Source organism: Notechis scutatus, chromosome 1, assembly GCF_049901735.1.
Source record: "Notechis scutatus isolate UNSWTSFEM ecotype Mainland chromosome 1, rNotScu1.2, whole genome shotgun sequence".
Classification (NCBI taxonomy): Eukaryota; Metazoa; Chordata; class Lepidosauria; order Squamata; family Elapidae; genus Notechis; species Notechis scutatus.
In genome coordinates, this window is record NC_142009.1 from 63,565,927 (window position 1) to 63,583,708 (window position 17,782).

The following is a 17,782-nucleotide window of genomic DNA, read 5'->3' on the forward strand; positions in this document are numbered from 1 at the left end:
ACCTCTATCTCTTCTTGCCTTTTCTGTATGCCCTGCACATCAAGCAGATCCATCTCGCTTTTTACTGTGATAAAACTCCTCTCTGCTTGGATGAGCTCCTGAGCCAGTGTTTCTGATCTCTCCCGGATTGTTTCAATCTGTGAGGTAACCCAGCTCAGCTGAGAAGAGAAAGAACAAACATGAAGCTTAGCAATGGCACTCGGTGCCCTACATTTCTTGATAGGATGTTATATAGAGCTGTGGTGGTACAGTGGTTAGAATGCAATATTACAGGCTAACTCTGTCAACTGCCAGGTGTTCGATCCTGGTTGGCTCAAGGTTGACTCAGCCTTCCATCCTTCTGAGGTTGATAAAACGAGGACCCTGATTGTTGGGGGCAATATGCTGACTCTATAAACTGCTTAGAAAGGGATGTAAAGCACTATGAAGCGGTACATAAGTCTAAGTGCTATTGCTGTTGCTATCTATCTAATACACAAACTGTGAAATTGCACTTGTCTAGATGCAGAACTCTTTGGTTTAGCCCAGACTGAATTCTTGGTTTCTGAGTTTGGCTCATATTTCCATTATTTAAGGACATTTTCTGTCCAAGCTGATTTTACATTGTTTTTCCCCCCTAAAATGGCTGTATGTTGGTCTTAATTTGCACCCTACTGCAGATTTGTTTATATGAAAACTAGGATATTCATACCAGCTGTTTTTCTTTAGGCAAAATATTGTCTGATGCATTTTTGACATGTGCCACCTTCCCTTAGGATTCTTAGATTTGCAGACCCATTTCTGGGATTTGTTGAAGGATTTCATAGTATCCACTGTAGTGCTAGTTTGGACTATTTATACATTTGATCCAATATATTTGAAGATTTACTTCCAAGAAATTCCCATGATTTCTATATGGAAGGGATGAGAATGTGTGGAAAGCCATGTAGGAATACAGTGATGAGACAGAATGTGGTGTAATATAAAAAACATCTGGGAGTAAATGAGCAACTCATTTACTTTGGGTAACTCATCACAGGTGAAGGACATGATTTACATGCAAAAGGGTCTGAGGTTCAATCCCCAGGATCTCTTAAAACTCTGAAAAATTCTCCTTTCCAAAGCACTGTTGACAGTCAGAGTAGACCATATAGAATTAAATGGATCATAACAGTATGACTTGATATAAATTAGCTTCCTCTAAACACCTTTCAAGATTTTAGTCTGCATAAAGAATTGCACTGGATTAAAGCAAGCCAACAATATGACAACCTACAAAAGATCCTGCATTGTTGGTATAGGTGCATCTTTAATAGACAGATAGTTAGGAAAAGCTACCAATCGGTATGCCTCAGATTCTTCTTCCAATACCAGAAACATGATCACAACAAGCAATGAGTTGGAGCAAGGTAAAAACTGTAGGCATTCTCTCTCTAACTATTAGATAAATATGCTAATATGTGGCACCTCTTACCCCAATTTCCTCCTTATCTTTCATGACCTGAGGAAAGCACTCCAGGCTCTTGGTTTGAGTCGCTGCCTTCAAGGCCTGCTCTCGTTCCTTCACTACATTGTTCAGCATTTCCACTGCTTCTTGTAATTCCTTTAGTGGTCTACTCATGTCCTTACTGTTCCCCTGTTGAGCACTTTGGGCTAAGACAAGCTGCAAAGATTCTGGGGAACTGAACTGGTTTGGTGCCCCCTGAAGCAAAATAAGTATACAAGTAATATTGGCATTAAAATACATAATAGATCATTCTATTAATTATCACAGCAATTTTGGAAAGAAATTATCATTATTTCAATTCTACAAAGGAGGAATTTAAAACAGAAAGGTAGTAAGACAATAACACCCCACTCAATAAGATTAATCACTTGTTATTTAAACTGCTCATCAAAGATGTTTGTGTGTTTTTCTGTTCTTGTTGCCTTAGTTAGATATATCTCCTTAACTGAGACCCAGGTTTGTGTAGTGGTCAGGGCATCAGACTAGAAATTGGAAGATCCAGCACAAAGCCTGCTGGGTGACCTTGGGCCAGTCACTCTCTCTTAGCTCTAGATAGGAGGCAATGGCAAACCATTTCTGAAAAACCTTGCCAAGAAAACTTCAGGGACTTGTCCAGGCAGTGTCCAAGAATCATACATGATTGAGTGGAAGAAAAAAAATCTCCTTAATTAGAATTAATAAACAAGTCACCTATCTATGTTTCTTGGTCTAAATAACATATATAGGTTGAGTCAGACTTCCATCCTGCCAAGCTGAGGTGGTATTCAGCAGGTTCTGACCAGTTCTGGAGAACTGGTAGCGGAAATTTTGAATAGTTCAGAGAAACGGTAAATACCACCTCTGATTGGCCCCGCTCCCATCTATTCTCTGCCTCCCGTGTCCCAGCTGATCGGCTGGGTCTTCTTTTGTTGCCCTGCACAGGAAAATGGAGCTGGAAAGCAAGTTAGTGAGGTGGGGAAGGAATGGGATTTTGTGGTAAACTTCCCACAGGAGTGGGGAGGGAATGGAGATTTTGCAGTTTTCTTCCCCTGCCATGCCCACCAAGCCATGCCCACCAAGCCCCTCCCACAGAACCAGCAGTAAACATTTTTGAATCCCGCCACTGTTTCCAAGGTCAGTAAAATGAGAACACAGATTGTTGGGGGCAATATGCTGACTCTGTAAACTGCTTAGAGGGGGCTGTAAAGCACTGTGAAGTGCTATATAAGTCTAAGTGCTATTGCTTTCTACTGCCTAGATGTCTTCAAATGGAGGAATATCTTGAGCCTCTAACTTGTGCTACAGTGATGTACAATGCTACAGCACCAGCTGTTCATTGAAATATCCATTGAAAAATTGTAAGCGTTAAACAAATGAACAAGAACCTTACTAGTAAGCTTAGAGGAATACAAGATTCAGTGGATATAATCCAAACATCTTTTGATACAAGTGAAGATTAAATGCATATAGGAGGAAACATGATTTCCCAGTTAGTAAAACAATTTCTAAAGCTGCTATAACAACTTAGAAAAAGCTAATAAAATACTACAAACCAGGTTAAGTATCTGGAAGCACAGTAACGTAGAAAAAACACAAACAGTTTTAGCACTGTTAAATATAGGGGGGAAAGGGTGTTAATAAAGGAGCCTTTATTGAGACTTCAATTGTGAAATGCCTGATTTACCAATGGGCTTTTCATTTAGAGATAGAGTCTGCTCACCTGATTCTGATTAAAATACTTGAACACAAAGAGCTCATACAGGTAGGCCTCGACTTACGACCACAACCGAGCCCAACATTTCTGTCGCTAAGCGAGACAGATGTTGAATGAATTTTGACCCATTTGATGACCTTTCTTGTCAGAGTTATTAAGTGGATCACTGCAGCTGTTAAGTTAACATGGCTGTTACATGAATCTAGCTTCCCCATTGTGTTTGCTTGTCAGAAGATCGCAAAAAGATCACAAAACCGCTGCATTCACTTCCTGGATTTGAACCCAATAAGGTGGATCTGACTAAATACATCTTAACAAGTCCCAAGAAATATGAACCATTTGCCAGGCATCCAAATTTTGATCATGTGACCATGGGGATGCTGCAACAGTTGTAAGTGTGAAAAATGGTCATAAATTAAGATTGAATCTGGGTCAGTCACCACGAGCAGAGATTTAATTTCTGAGCTTTCGGACTCATGCTGGAGCCCATCTTCAGGGAACTTCTATCTACTAGAATATCTCATAAATTACATTTTTCAGTGCTGTTATAATTTTGAACAGTAACTAAATGAACTGAATGAACTAAATGAACCAAACTTGATTGCAGGAAATACGACTTCAGCAATAGAGTGGTCAATGTCTGGAATACTCTACCCGACTCTATAGTCTCTTCCCCAAACCCCAAAAACTTTAACCTTAGACTGTCTACTATTGACCTCACCCCTTTCCTAAGAGGTCTGTAGGGGCGTGCATAAAGCGCACCATCGTGCCTACCGTCCCTGTCCTATTGTTTCTCTTATTCTTTTATTTTTCTTATATGTACCCATTTCATGTATTCACAACTATGTATACACTTATACTTATTATCTTGTAAACAATTGGCAAATCAAATAAATAAATAAAATAAATAAATAAAACTGTTAAAAGTTGAGGGCTATCTGTATAGGGTCCTGATAAGGTCAGAGAAAAATCTTCTATTTCATGGACTACAGTGAGGCTGTATGCGACCATCCTTATTGGGACTTGTTAAGATATATTTAGTCAGATGCACCTTATTAGGTTCAAATCCAGGAAGTGCACTCATACAACATTCCATTTTATATGACTGTGCTGTCATTAGCAAGATATCTAGAAATAGATCTGGCTACATATGCCTGATAAATCACAATATGGATGAAACAGGTAACACATTATCCCCAGCTAATCAATGCATATTTATTTATTTAGCCAATGAATCAATCTATATAGCAACTAGTCTTGAAAATAACAGAAATAATAACTGAAATATACACTGTGTAAAAAATAGAGATGTTTTCATGTTACATTTTCATGTAAAATCTTATATACAGGGACAGGATAATATAATATCCATATTTCTTTACACCAGTCTTTCTCAGCTTTAAGATGGGTGGACTTCAACTCCCAAAATTCTCCAGCCAGCCTTACTGCTGTACTCAAAAAGCTTAAGGCAAGAAAATAAAGTATTTCCCGATAATCCAAATGAATTTGCCAGCAAACTGTGGTCAGAGAAATAAAAAATTCAATATTATACTAATGTACATATCCAGTGATATGTATGATTTGCATTTGTTATCCAAATATCATGAAAAAAGTTCAAAGTCACAGAATAAGTTTTATACACCCTAAATCCTGCTCCATTAAAACTCAAGAAAAAAATGCTCTAGATTTCAGTTTATATCATACAGTTTACTTTATAGTCATGGATGGTAAATTTTGCTTCCTGGGTTTTTACCTTTATAGGTAAACTGGTATATTTAACATGTTTGCCAAGCATGGATTTCCCATTCTAATGTATTAAATGATGTGAAGAGTTAGCATTCGATAACATTCCAACTGTTTTATTCTGTATGAGCATGTTACATGAACGTTATGGGGAAATCCAGATTTGAAAATAGCAAAATAATCCTTTCATAAGAAGTTGGACACGGTTTGGAGATTATATCTTCAACCATGTAATTGGAGTAATAACTAATTGTTGCTCAATGAGCTTTCCCTTTCCATGAAAAGCAGAATCATTTAACTGAATGTATATTCAGTTAAAACTTTGTTTGAAGTCTACACAGGGGCTGGTAAATTTAAGTGCTTGAGAATCTCCTTAGAACCGGAAGATTTTTCATGCTATTTTCAAAAATTACACGCCTGGGATTGGTTCTTATGGTGTGGTCTTTCATAATGATTCTCTTTAGGACATTTGCTTCACATATTAATTTTGTTTTGGAAGACTTACTGTTTTTCTTGATGCTTATTTTCTTTTGAATTATATGCCAACATTTGGGAACTGAAGAAAATGGGTACTGAATGCTTCACAACAGAGTATCTGACAAGCATACAATGGTACCAATTCTCTATCAGTTATAAAACAATATGAAAAACTCATCTCATCTCTCTTTTTATATTCAGACAAACATTTTATCCATAATGTCTGTGGAGATTCTCAGTCATCCAAGTTATAGTTGAAGAAGCTTCTTGGATGAGAAGCAAAATGTCTTCCAAGAAAACTAAGAAAGTCCAGTTGTCTTTTGAAAAAAGTACCTTTGGGATTTTATCCATAATTGGCAGAATTAATTAGAGATGTGAGCTGCATGTACAGTATTAGTTGATATGTCTACTTCATATTTCTTTGCTATTGTAAATAAACCAATTTAAATGTCAATGGCATATAAAAATTAATAGTAACAAGACATCCATACACATAATAGTTTTGCAGTACATGAAATTTAGAAGCCTTTGAGTTTTCTTTCTTTTTTTATATAAAAATGATAAAAAACTAGACCCTGTTCTTCATCTATATTAAGCATTATCTTAAAATAAGGGCAACAGCTAATTTATAGAAGCAGTAACAAACAATCTTCTAAAAAAATCTGTTTTTAACATTAAAAAGTAAAGATTGTTACCTATTGTTAATTAAACAAAATAAGAAAGCAGTAACAAAAGTAATTGATGAACATTTAAAATAAAAGTTTCTTCAATCAATGGCAAATGAGACACTGACTGATTTAAATTTGGAGATTACTGCAAAGTAACTGTACTGCTACAGAAAAAGTTTCCCTTGGGCTTATTTACCAGATATGCTCACAAAATATTAACTACAATGTTGCTAACATCAATCTATCAATCAGCCTATAAGGGAGATTGATATCTACCATATTTCTAAAGGCCAGTTCTTTCTCATGAACTTCTTTAAGAGATATTTCAGTGAACAGCCAGGCAGATTATTGTGGCAATTCACCTAAGTGTCAGTTGTTGCAGTTACTGGTAGTAGATTACAGCCAATGCTTTCACAGTTGGAGATGATCAGAACTAGAATGAGGTTAAAATTCAGCTATAAAAAGTCTTTACCAATTGTAATTTATATGCCATATTTCTCTTGAGATTCAATGAATCCTGAAAAAAGGAATAACTACTTTTGGTCACCAAATGATCTGTTTAGAGACAATATTCCATCACAAGAACTAACTTACATCCAAGCAAGGACTGAAATCCTGACCCTAACAGCAAAAGCCTTATTTTGGTGAATTAACTCTGAACTGAGATATCAGATGATAATCTGCTGTCCAAACTAAACAATAAAGAGAAGTCTTTCATAATCCATACTTCCCACTAACTGGAAGGGATTGAGATCATATTTCTGTCACAGAGAAGAGGGGACCTGATTTATTCTCCATAGCACCTCAGAGCAAGATAAGAAGTAACAGATAGAAGCTGATCAAAGAGAGGTTCAACCTAATTTCCTATCAGTGAGAACAATTAACCAGTGGAATGCCTTTAAAAGTTGTGCGTGCTCTATCACTTGAGGTTTTTAAGAAAAGATTTGACAGCCATTTGTCTGCTTATGGTATAGGTTCTCCTGCTTCAGCAGGGATTTGGACTAGAAAACCTCAAAAGTTTTTCCAACTCTCGTTATTCCACAATTCCATAATTCATTTCTCCTTTTTTTTTTTTGCTTCTCACCTTTATTTGGCTTTTTTGGTTTAGTGTCTGATCCATCTCGACATTCTGTAAGAACTCCATTAAAATCAGGGAATCGTGTAAATCAGATGCTTGGCGCTGGACAGCTTCCTGCACACAGGCCAGCCTGGTGAGAAAATGTAAACTATTTAAGCAATATATGGCACAGATAAAAATGCACTCTGCTTTATCAAGCAGAAACAACAGGTTAGCTCGGGAGATAAAACCTCTAGCAACAAGACCTTATTAAACCATCCTATTTCTTTACGTCAACTTTTCTTGCTTAGCTGTCTTTTAAATAAGGCCTCCCTGAAGAAATGTGGTCACTTTGTATTACCTTCTGGAAAGGCCAGCTGTTATACTACTTCCGCACAGAACAGTATTTTGATCCTTAGGAACTCACTTTTCCTTTACTCGTTTCATTTTTCTCTGAATCATTGCAGCTGCTGTGTGTTCCGAGGAGGCCACCATCTGCATTTCTTCCTGCAGAGTGTGAATCTTAGCAGCCCAGGCTCCAGCTTTGTTCTTCAAGGTGCCAACTTTTTGCAGATCTCTCTGGAGGTCATCAAGATTCTTTGTTGCTCTTGGCTCAGAGAGCAAGCCTGCCACAGTTTCTAGCCAACACTCAGCTGCTTCTAGCTCCCCAACCAGCTGCAAAGCCTGCAAAGTGAAAGGAATAACATACATGAGCGATATCTAGCCTATGATATGCCATATATCACCCGAGTAGTCTTCTTTGGAGGAGAAAAGAGTTCACACAAATCCCCGGGGTCAACTTTCTAACAGTAGGAAAAATTGTGTAGGAACCTTCCCCCAAAAGAAGCAAATCCAGATGCTTGCAAAAAAAAATTCAGAGCAAATTAACCGCTTGGAGAGAGAACAAAAATGGAAGTTACTTTGGGATTAGAACTTGCAATGAGTAAGGTACAAGTTTTAGAAGGGACTTATTTTCTCAATTCCTGTTTCCCATTCCATCAGAGCCCAACCGCTAGCATTTGTCCCAATTTAATATGTTATATTCCCCTGCTTCCATTTCCACATCCAGGATTGCAGAGGAAACATACACAATACTTGCTGAACTATTGCAAAGAAGAAAGGAAGAATACAATATTGCTTCCAGGGATGGCTACTACTCACTGTGTCAATTTCTTGCAGCGCCTTGCCATTTTCCTGATGTCTTTTTTTTAATTCAGCCCATAATTCTCCTAGCTCCTCAAGGGCATCTTCCATTTCTGGACTCCACCTGTGATCAGTACTTGGCAACTGCTGTATTTCCTAAGTGGTGCAAAATATATACATTCTTAATATGGACTAAAATAAAAATCTGCCATATGCTGTATGTCACATCACTTACTCGTTGATTTTATTCTCTAGAACAGGGGTGTCAAACTCAAGGCCCACAGGTTGGATCCAACCCATGGAGTGCTTAGATCTGGTGGCAGCCTCCCAAACTCCATTTTTGCTGGCAGACAGTTGTAGGAGGCTGGTGCAGCCGAAAATGGAGCTTGGGAGGGAGCCCATTTTTGCTGACACAGCACTCGGGCCACCAAAGGCACTCCCGACACACAGGACATCAAGCTGGCCATGCCTCCCTTGCCTCCCTCAGGTCAAACACAGCTCTGATGGGGCCTTCAATGAAATCGAGTTTGACACCCCTGCTAGAGAATATTACCAATGCTTTTGAAGGTCTCAAATAAAGAGCTTTCACTTCCTAATCCTTTAATTAGGAGATGCAATGGTTTTAACCTAAGATCTTCAGAATGCAATGCCTCTGCCTCTTTGACTTCCTCTTCAGGCAGAGTCTGAATAGAGTACATTATTATTCACAAAGATCTGCTTTTCTCTAGTATTAATTGGCTGAGTATCAACTCCTTTTTATGTTGTTTTCCCTTTTATGTAACCAAAAGAATTCTGGAAAGAAAAGGTGATAATGTGAGAAAGTTAGCTGCAGATGGGGAAAGGTCAAGTGTCTAAGTTTCCTCTGTATTTTATTTATTAGAATAGAATAGAATAAAATTCTATATTGGCCAAGTGTGATTAGACACACAAGGAATTGGTCTTGGTGCAAATGCTCTCAGTATACATAAAAAAAGATACATTCGACAAGAGTCAAGAATCATAATGTACAATACTTAATAATAGTCATAGGGTGCAACAAGCAATCAAATCATACTAGGATACAATCAATATAAGGATACAAGCAACAAAGTTACAGTGCAGACTTTGTAAATAGTTGGACAGTGTTGAGGGAATTATTTGTTTAGCAGAGTGATGGTGTTTGGGGAAAAAACTGTCCTTGCATCTAGTTGTTCTGGTGTGCAGTGCTCTATAGTGTCGTTTGAGGGAAGGAGTTGAAACAGTTTATATCCAGGATGTGAGAGGTCTATAAATATTTTCACAGCCCTCTTTTTGACTCGTGCAGTATATAGGTCCTCAATGGAAGGCAGGTTGGTAATAATTGTTTTTTCTGCAGTCCTAATTACTCTCTGAAGTCTGTGTCTGTCTTGTTGGGTTGCAGAACCAAACCAGATAGTTATAGAGGTGCAGATGACAGATTCCTATTTGTTAACAATAGATTTGTTAAGACCACCCAACTCCAAGGTGCTAATAGTCTTTGAGCTTCTTACTTTATACGGTGGGAGTTAATCAGTGTTTAAAAACTACAGAGTTCTATGCAAACTGTTTAAGAGTACATTTTTCTGCAAAATGATATATAATAAACAACAATGATCACATCTAGTTTGATATTGACAAAGATTTTATTCATTGAACAAGCAAATGGTAAAGAGGCAGCAGAGTTCTGAAAAAGTTAGGACTGGTCTAACTAGCCTGAGAGCAAGATTATCCTTTAACATTAGCAAGTAATAGCATCTTTTCTATTTGTTTTATATATGTATGTATTTATTAATCAAATTTATACATCTACCCAACTTCTCTAGAGGAGACTCTAAGTAGCACACAACAATAAAGATCTTTTATTGAGAGCACAGCTTATTGGCTGTACTCAAGATTGAATGAGGAACCATCCATAAGTTTAGAAGGAACATTCTGCTGCTTCTGTTCTCACATTTTCTAGCATCCAACCCCTAAGGTAGATGACTTACTCTGCCTAATAGGACATCACATTACTGAAGCTCAAATTTTTAAAGTTTCCTTGCAGAAAAAATATCTTCCTGAAAATATCCCAACGGCATATTTTAGGATATATCCCTAAGGTATATCTCCAAAAAGCAACTGCTTTTCCCCCCTTAAAGATATTTCATTTCTCATCCAAGAAGCTTCTTCAGTTCTGACTTCTTCAATCAGAACTGAAGAAGCTTCTTGGATGAGAAGCTAAATGTCTTTGAAGAAAAACAAAGGAAGTCCAGTTGCCTTTTGAAAAAGCATTTTTGGGACAACCAGGACCTGATGACTGAGAATCTCTATGGACTTCCTGGAAATACAAAAAGTTAGGGGAGCCAGGAGAAATTTAGAAAGAACATTCTCCCTTCTTTGTTTTATTTGAATAGCAGCAGCTTTGAGGAATTGATTTTCCCTGTTTATATTCCCGATTTCTTCCACTTCATCCCACTGCATGTGTAGACCAGATCTGCTACTCATGCCCGGGCCTGTTCTCCATCCAAATGGCAGCTAACCAGCAGCCTGAGGAACGCGAGCATTATTGCTACAGTAAAGGAATCCATGTGGGCTGCAACATGAAAAGGCCTTGAAACTTCTATAGAGACATTACCCGATCAGTATCCTGGCAGATGTCCTGAAGGTGTGCCTCTTGCTGAGGCAGATCCTTTAAAGACTTTGGCTGTCTGAGAAACTTCCTCCTCCTGCAGGAGAGGAGAAGTAGGCTGAGGTCATGCATTCCAATTCATCCGTTGATTACTGCCATATCAAGTGCACATGTGTGGAACAGCCATAATATATTAAACCCCCCCAGACAAAGAGTGTATACATTTTATTCGCGAGCACTTTGGACTGCAACACATTTCAATGGGGGACTATTAATATTTTAGGTGCCACATCCATATTTTGTGTACTAGCAAACACAGGGATAAGATTGCCATGTCACCAAATAGTATCATCCGTACTCAAAGGAAAGGATCCGTGAGTTAGGAGGACTCCAACATTACAAAACAGAAACTACAGTAACTCCCCCCAAACCTCAGAACATTCTCAGTGGACATACAATATTCAGCAACTTTGAGAGAACTTTAAAACAGAAAACCAGGGGGAATGGAATAGAGCTCCATGAAATTATACAGAAGTCTTCTGTACTGCTATTTACCCACCTCGTTTGATCTAAAATGCATGACAATACAGCTTTTCCATGAAGCTGACAGAATAAACCTGTAAATATTTCTCCGGTCCATTCTATATACAATGAACCATTCTTCAGTCGGATTAATGGAAAACATCGATGAGGGAAGAGATGCTATATAGGAGATAACCAGACAAGAGGAACGGAAGCCCCCAGGGTGTTTAATACAGAGCAAGAAACTGAGGAAGTACCCTTCCTAATGGATCAAGCATTTAAAAGTGGCAAAGGGAAGTTTGTACTTTCAGACTATCAGGATAATTCAGCTTTCCTGGGTAAACCAGACAGGAAACATGACAAGATGAACCAAATTTCCTTTATTGTAAGGCTACATTAAACAAATCTTGCAACAGAAGTTTCTCATCACCACATTTCACCGCTTGATCCATTAGGGTGGGTCCTTCCTAAGTTTCTTTCTCTGATAGTTAAGTCACTGGGGGCTCTTCTCTGATTGTTTCCTATACAGCATCTCTTCCATCCACACATTCAGCAGGCTATGGGGAAAAAAACCTTCATTGCTAAATAATAAAGCAGATCAAAACAAGTTCCCTGCCTGGATATTCCCACAGCTCAATTTTTCACCATTTCCCATTTTCCAGAACACTTTCCCTAGAGCAGCACTGTGTATGCCAATACCTCCTGCTATCACCGTTGATGGCTTCTCTTCCTAAGAAATCTGAGTTGTTCTCTTGGCTTCTTACACCTTGTACTGTGATTTCTGGAGCATTCTTTTGCACCTAGGAAAATATGTCCAATGATTAGACAGTTACTAAATAGATTGTCATTGGCCCTAAGATAATGGAATCCTTTTCTGGCAACTGCCTTTAACCCAAGCCTGCTGCCATTTTACAGAAATTCATGCCGATTATTTTGTAGAATGGCTACTTTGTACTCACTCAAGAAGCAAGAATGGGAGAAGATAACTACGGTATGGAACATCTCCCATTTTTTATTCTCAAGTTTCCTTCTTTTCTTTATTATACAAAAATTTATTGTGCCAGAATTTAATTTAAGTAAAAATCCCAAACTTCCATACTTGTTATGTTGGACTAGTAAAGGACCATCACTTAATAACGGACCATAATCTTCTCTACTGTTTCACCCCAAAGCCATTCAAGGAGAAAAAGATACTTTCAACTATATTCTCAGAAAGAAATCCTCCTAACTCTGTCCCACAAATGTATGAACAGAAAGTTGCATCAGGAGGACCTTTTTAACTAGTAGTAGCTTAAACACAGGTTTAAGCCAACAAAGTGAAGATCAATGTATTCATCAGGGATTAATATAAAAGATTCAACTGTCATCACAGATTCATGGGTTTAGTAGCATATTAATTATGATTTCTGTGATGTAACTAGATGTGGGGCAAAGGAAATTTGATTAGATTTATTTTTTATATGGATGAAGAAATCGGAACGTAGCCCTAAATGCAACACTTACCTCCCATACTAGCTTTTCTTCTGGATCTTCTTCTGGACTCTTTGTAGCTATAGTCAGTACCTGATTAGGACTTGAATCTATACATTCCTTTGTTAAAGCCAATTGTGGAGGATTATCACTCCTAAGACATGGGAAAGTAGGAAAACGGAGAAAAGAAAAAGAAAAGAAAATGATTCCAATAAGAATGGGGAAAGGAGAGGCAGAAAGCCCACATGAAAATCACTACAAAATAAATCTAGCCCTGTCTCAGAGCAATCTTAGCTCTGCTCATTATAGATGCACTATTTAAATCATTTTATTCTTTTTTGAGGGGGGTAAAACTATAGGCTTCCACAGGTGGAAATTTAAAGATTAATAAAATGAGTTCCTGCCCTCAGACTTGCAAAAAATATATATATTTTGGAGGCTGAAAGTAAAACAAACAAATATTAGGACAAGTAAGGGTGGAGGTTCGTTCTCCGAACTTGTGGTTTGGTTTCTGAAAGTTTTGTTCCCAGACTAGGTAGTATGTTCAGCAGTGTAAGTAACATCCTACACCCGAGCTACAAATCGCATAAGGACTAGTTTTTAAGGAAGAAGAACTTTAAGAGACCTAAAAACATCTTCCCCAACCTGTTGTCCTCTAGATATATGAAACTATCCATCTAGAATAGTCATTGAAGTTGATGCTGGATTAAAGAGTATAGATCACATACCAAGCCTTCTCCTTTTACCCATAAACTCCTTGGGGCTCTTTTTATTCCAACCTTTCTCTGCACTTAGTCCAGGGTTGCTCAGCCACAGAAATTTTAAGGTGTGTAGATTTCAACTGCTAGAATTCTCCAGTCAGCATGCTGGCTAGGGAATTCTGGGAGTTGAAGTCCACGCATCTTAAAATGGTTGAGGTTGAGAAACTGGTTTTCTTACTTAAATCTTTTACTTAAAAAGGTGGTGCTTTGTGCAAAGCCTGAACCAACTGGAATGATTGCTAAACTCTTAATTTTGCTTTGCTGTTGAAGCAGAGACCATTATAGTTCCTGAGACTTTCTGAACTTTTGTTGAATGCCTTCTTCAGTCAGTCACACCAAAGAAGACAGGATGTGCTGATGGCAACTCTAGTTTTTTTTAAAAAAATAACTCTTATCAATTCCAAAATTAGATGCTTCATAAACGAAGTACTTAACTAAAGCTATGAAAAGAGTTACAGATCAAATATTCGGCAAATACCTCAACAGTTGCTGTAACCGGGCCCAGCTCTCCTTGATATCTTGGTGTTTGAGCGACACTTGTGCTGCCAGACTGGGGTGAAGACTTATAAGCTGTGACATGGTCACATCTAGCATCTACAGGTATAGAAAAGGTACAACGTGAATAATTGGGAGTGGTAACTGGGCATCTGCCACTGGCTGAGCCCATACAACTTGACCCACCAAACCAAAGACATCAGACTGGGCATGTGCTTTGTGGCTAGGCAAGCGCTTGCCAAGCTCTGTTTTTCAGTTACGGGCTACAGAAAGCTCTACTTCAGGGGTGTCCAACCTTGGCAACTTTAAGACTTGTGGACTTCAATTCCCAGAATTCCTCAGCCAGCAAAGCTGGCTGAGGAATTCTGGGAGTTGAAGTCCACAAGTCTTAAAGTTGCCAAGGTTGACACCCTGCTCTACTTCATGAGCCAAATATAGCTTGATGAGTCACATTGTGCACATCTAATAACATCACCAAAGAAATGTTTTGGATTAGCTCTTCAGATGCAAATGTATATCAAGGAGGACATTTTTTTTTTTTTTAGTAACTAAAGCTTCTGCTGAAAATTTAGCTTCCTAACTTTTTAACACTGTATAACCACTAGTATGATAGACCACTGACTATGGATATAGTTCAGGAGCTGAAGTGCAGAACCAATATTAGAACCTAGCATGATTAGGGATTTGGGGATTGAATTTAACAAATCTGGAAGTGGCCAGATTGGAGAAAATAGGTCAAAACTGAGAAAGAGGACCGAGAGACAGATCTAAGCAACAGTGATAGTAAGGCTAAACTCTATCAAGAGCGTTTAAAGGAATTTCCGGTTTGTCGGCCGCAGCGGCGGGGATTCACGATACTGCGCGATCCCTGCTGCGCTAGCCATTTTGGTGCTCCGATCCGGACGGGTTTGGAGCTAAGGCTGCCCTGCAGGGGTGGCTGAAGATAGGGGATCCAGAGAGGGGTTTGGGGTGTTGCAGACCCCCTTCCCGGCCAGCAGAACCCCCTTTTCCCAAGACAGTGCAGCGGCGGTCTGCAATGGCCGCCACAAAGAAGCTGGCAGCCAGGTAAGAATGCGCAGGAGGAAGAGGAGAAAGCCTTTGAAAAGAGAAAGTTTTTCTTGGTTCCCAGGACTCTAAGACATATTTAACATAATTCCTGGAAATTATGGCTTTTTGAATGATACCTTCCAGAAGAGAAAATAAGCGGCAATTTGGAGGTGCTGAAAGGAAAGTTTACTCTCCTTCCCTACGGAATTAACAAGTGGATACTAAAAAACCTGTCTTTTCAGGTAAAAACTGGCTTTATGTGATAAGTGGGAAGGGAGAGGACTAAAAATATATTTATATGTTAAGATTTTGTTGGAGGAGATGCCTTAAGGATTTGAAGACTGAAATATATTGCAATAAGGCTTTAAGATACAGATTTGGACTTTCTTTTTTGATTGATACTACCCCAGGAAGAGAAAGTGAGAACTTTGCCTTGGCTTGGATTGATTGATGACTTTGGGATTGTTCTATTTTTTTGAAATATCTTGGTTGTTGCAAGAAGAAAGAAGGGGGAAAAAAAGAAAAGAAAAGATTTATAATGACTTTTTCTGCTGAGGAACTGAGAAAAGAATATGAGCAAACAAAAAAATGGCAAAGATGGTGTGAAAGAAGCCTTCCTTTTTTTAGAAATGGCGCTTGCTAACTATCAACAAACATTACAACAGATGGAGGCAGCAGAAGAAGAAGAAGGAGAAGAAGAAGCCATCTTTAATGAATTTCAAAATTTAACTAAGAAAGAAGGAAGAAAGAAAGGAAGGAAAATGAAGGACTTAAGATTTAAAAAAACACTCAAGAAAGGAAAAATAAGGTGCAAAATCAATATAATGATAGTAAACAAAAGGGAAAAGGAACACAACAGAGAAGGGAAGCCAGTAAGGCAGAGGCTAGAAGAAGGGGGTAGAAAGGTCTGGTGGGGGAAGAAAGGAAGGGAAAAGGTGGAGAAAAGCCACAAAGTTTTGAAATTAGATGGGAAAAAAGGAATTTTTTTTAGGGACAAAGGGTAAAGTATAATTTCTTTTAAAAAGATTTTGCAAGGTACATAAGATGGTATTGTAGCATTGTATTAGAAATAGAAAATTAGAATGGTTTAAGAGTTAATAGATTAAAATGTTGAAATGTTTAGTAATGATTGATTTTAAAATTTAATAAAATATTAAAGGGAATGTTTAGAATATTGAGTTTTAATTAAAGAGTTTAATATGACTATAGTATTGATGTTATTATAAAATTTTTATTGTAGCATTTGTCTTTGGAAAAGGCAATGGGAATGTTATAAGATTCAATATTTAGATCTACTATTTAACTATGTATTTAATCATTTTGGATTTATTATTTTTTATTTAAAAAAAAATTAGTAGATAGAATGTACCAAGCAGAATCAGATTGGGTATTAGGTGTTATTTTAAATGTTAATTTAACTAATTTAGGGGAAGATAGAAAGGCATCATACTCTGATTAGTGATTTCAGGAGAAATTCTTTTTTTATTATTATAAGGAACGAGACAAAGGGATAATAAAGAATGGACAAAAGATACAAATATAATGACTCAAATTAAGATGGATTAATTAAGATAGAATTAAGAAGAGTGAAATGTGTGGAGAAGCTAATATAGAAGACATAGAATGGTAAATAAAATAGGTAATGACATGTAAGATGAGCATGAATATAATTGAAGTCCATGAAGAGAGAGATACCAAGTTACTTTCCTAAAAGATTTTTTTTTATGTTTGTGTGTTGTGTGTTTATGTTTCTGGGAGAATTAATAAAACCTTGCAGAAATATAGAATGAGAATAATGGTAACCAAGTCAGAAAGAAATAGATGAAATAATAATAGTGAAATTGAATAAGAGTAAAGAGAAGTAAAGAGAAACTGGATAAGAGGTATTTGTATGCTCATATGGAAATGGTTTAAAATAGAATTATATTGTATAAAATAAGGTTTTATTTGACTTGTAAAATTTATAATGGAAAAAGGTTTAAGTATGTAATGGTTAATGATGATTTGTTTGTCTTTAAAAATTAATAAAACTTGTTTTTTTTTTTTTTAAAAAAAAGAGCGTTTAAAGGAATTTGGTGTTTAGCTTAAGGAAGAAAAAGATAAGGAGAGACATGATAGCAATCTTCCAATGCATGAAGGGATGTCACAGTAGAGAGGGAATAGATTTATTCTCTTTAGCACCTGAGGCAATGTAAGAAACAACTGGTAGAAATCCAGATTTGAACTAAGGGGGATTTCCTGACTATGTCAGCTATTCAGCAATGGAACAGCCTTCCTCCTTAAGTTGTGAATGCTCTGTCACTGGAGGTTTCCAATAAAAGATTGGACAGCCATTTGTCCATAATGGTATGAGGATTCCTGCCCTCGACAGGAGGTTGGAGATCTCTTCTATCCCTATTAATGCTATGAAGGATTTAGAATGTCTCTGATTTTCCATGAATCAATCACAAAGGAATATGGTGGGTTCTTATTCATTGGATATGTTCAAGCAGAAGCTGGACAGAAATCTGTTGGGAGTACTTTAACTTGGATTCTTGCACAAAGTAGCAAGTGATCTAATGATCTAAATAGGTCCTCTATGATCTAAAAATAATGATTTCTCAGCTTACGTATTC

General features: G+C 37.5%; 1 protein-coding gene across 5 annotated transcripts in view; it reads right to left on the reverse strand.

Moving 5' to 3' along the window:
• Positions 1-17,782, reverse strand: part of LOC113420029 (uncharacterized) — a 67,823-nt gene that overhangs the window by 25,257 nt on the left and 24,784 nt on the right. For all 5 annotated transcript variants that reach the window (XM_087965865.1, XM_087965863.1, XM_087965862.1 and 2 more), the window contains 9 exons: positions 14,104-14,219; positions 12,898-13,018; positions 12,094-12,194; positions 10,879-10,969; positions 8,286-8,423; positions 7,552-7,808; positions 7,152-7,275; positions 1,454-1,681; positions 3-158 (listed from right to left, as the gene is read on the reverse strand). In XM_087965865.1, coding sequence (XP_087821991.1) covers positions 3-158; positions 1,454-1,681; positions 7,152-7,275; positions 7,552-7,808; positions 8,286-8,423; positions 10,879-10,969; positions 12,094-12,194; positions 12,898-13,018; positions 14,104-14,219 — 1,332 coding nt within the window. The remainder of the gene's footprint in view (positions 1-2; positions 159-1,453; positions 1,682-7,151; positions 7,276-7,551; positions 7,809-8,285; positions 8,424-10,878; positions 10,970-12,093; positions 12,195-12,897; positions 13,019-14,103; positions 14,220-17,782) is intronic.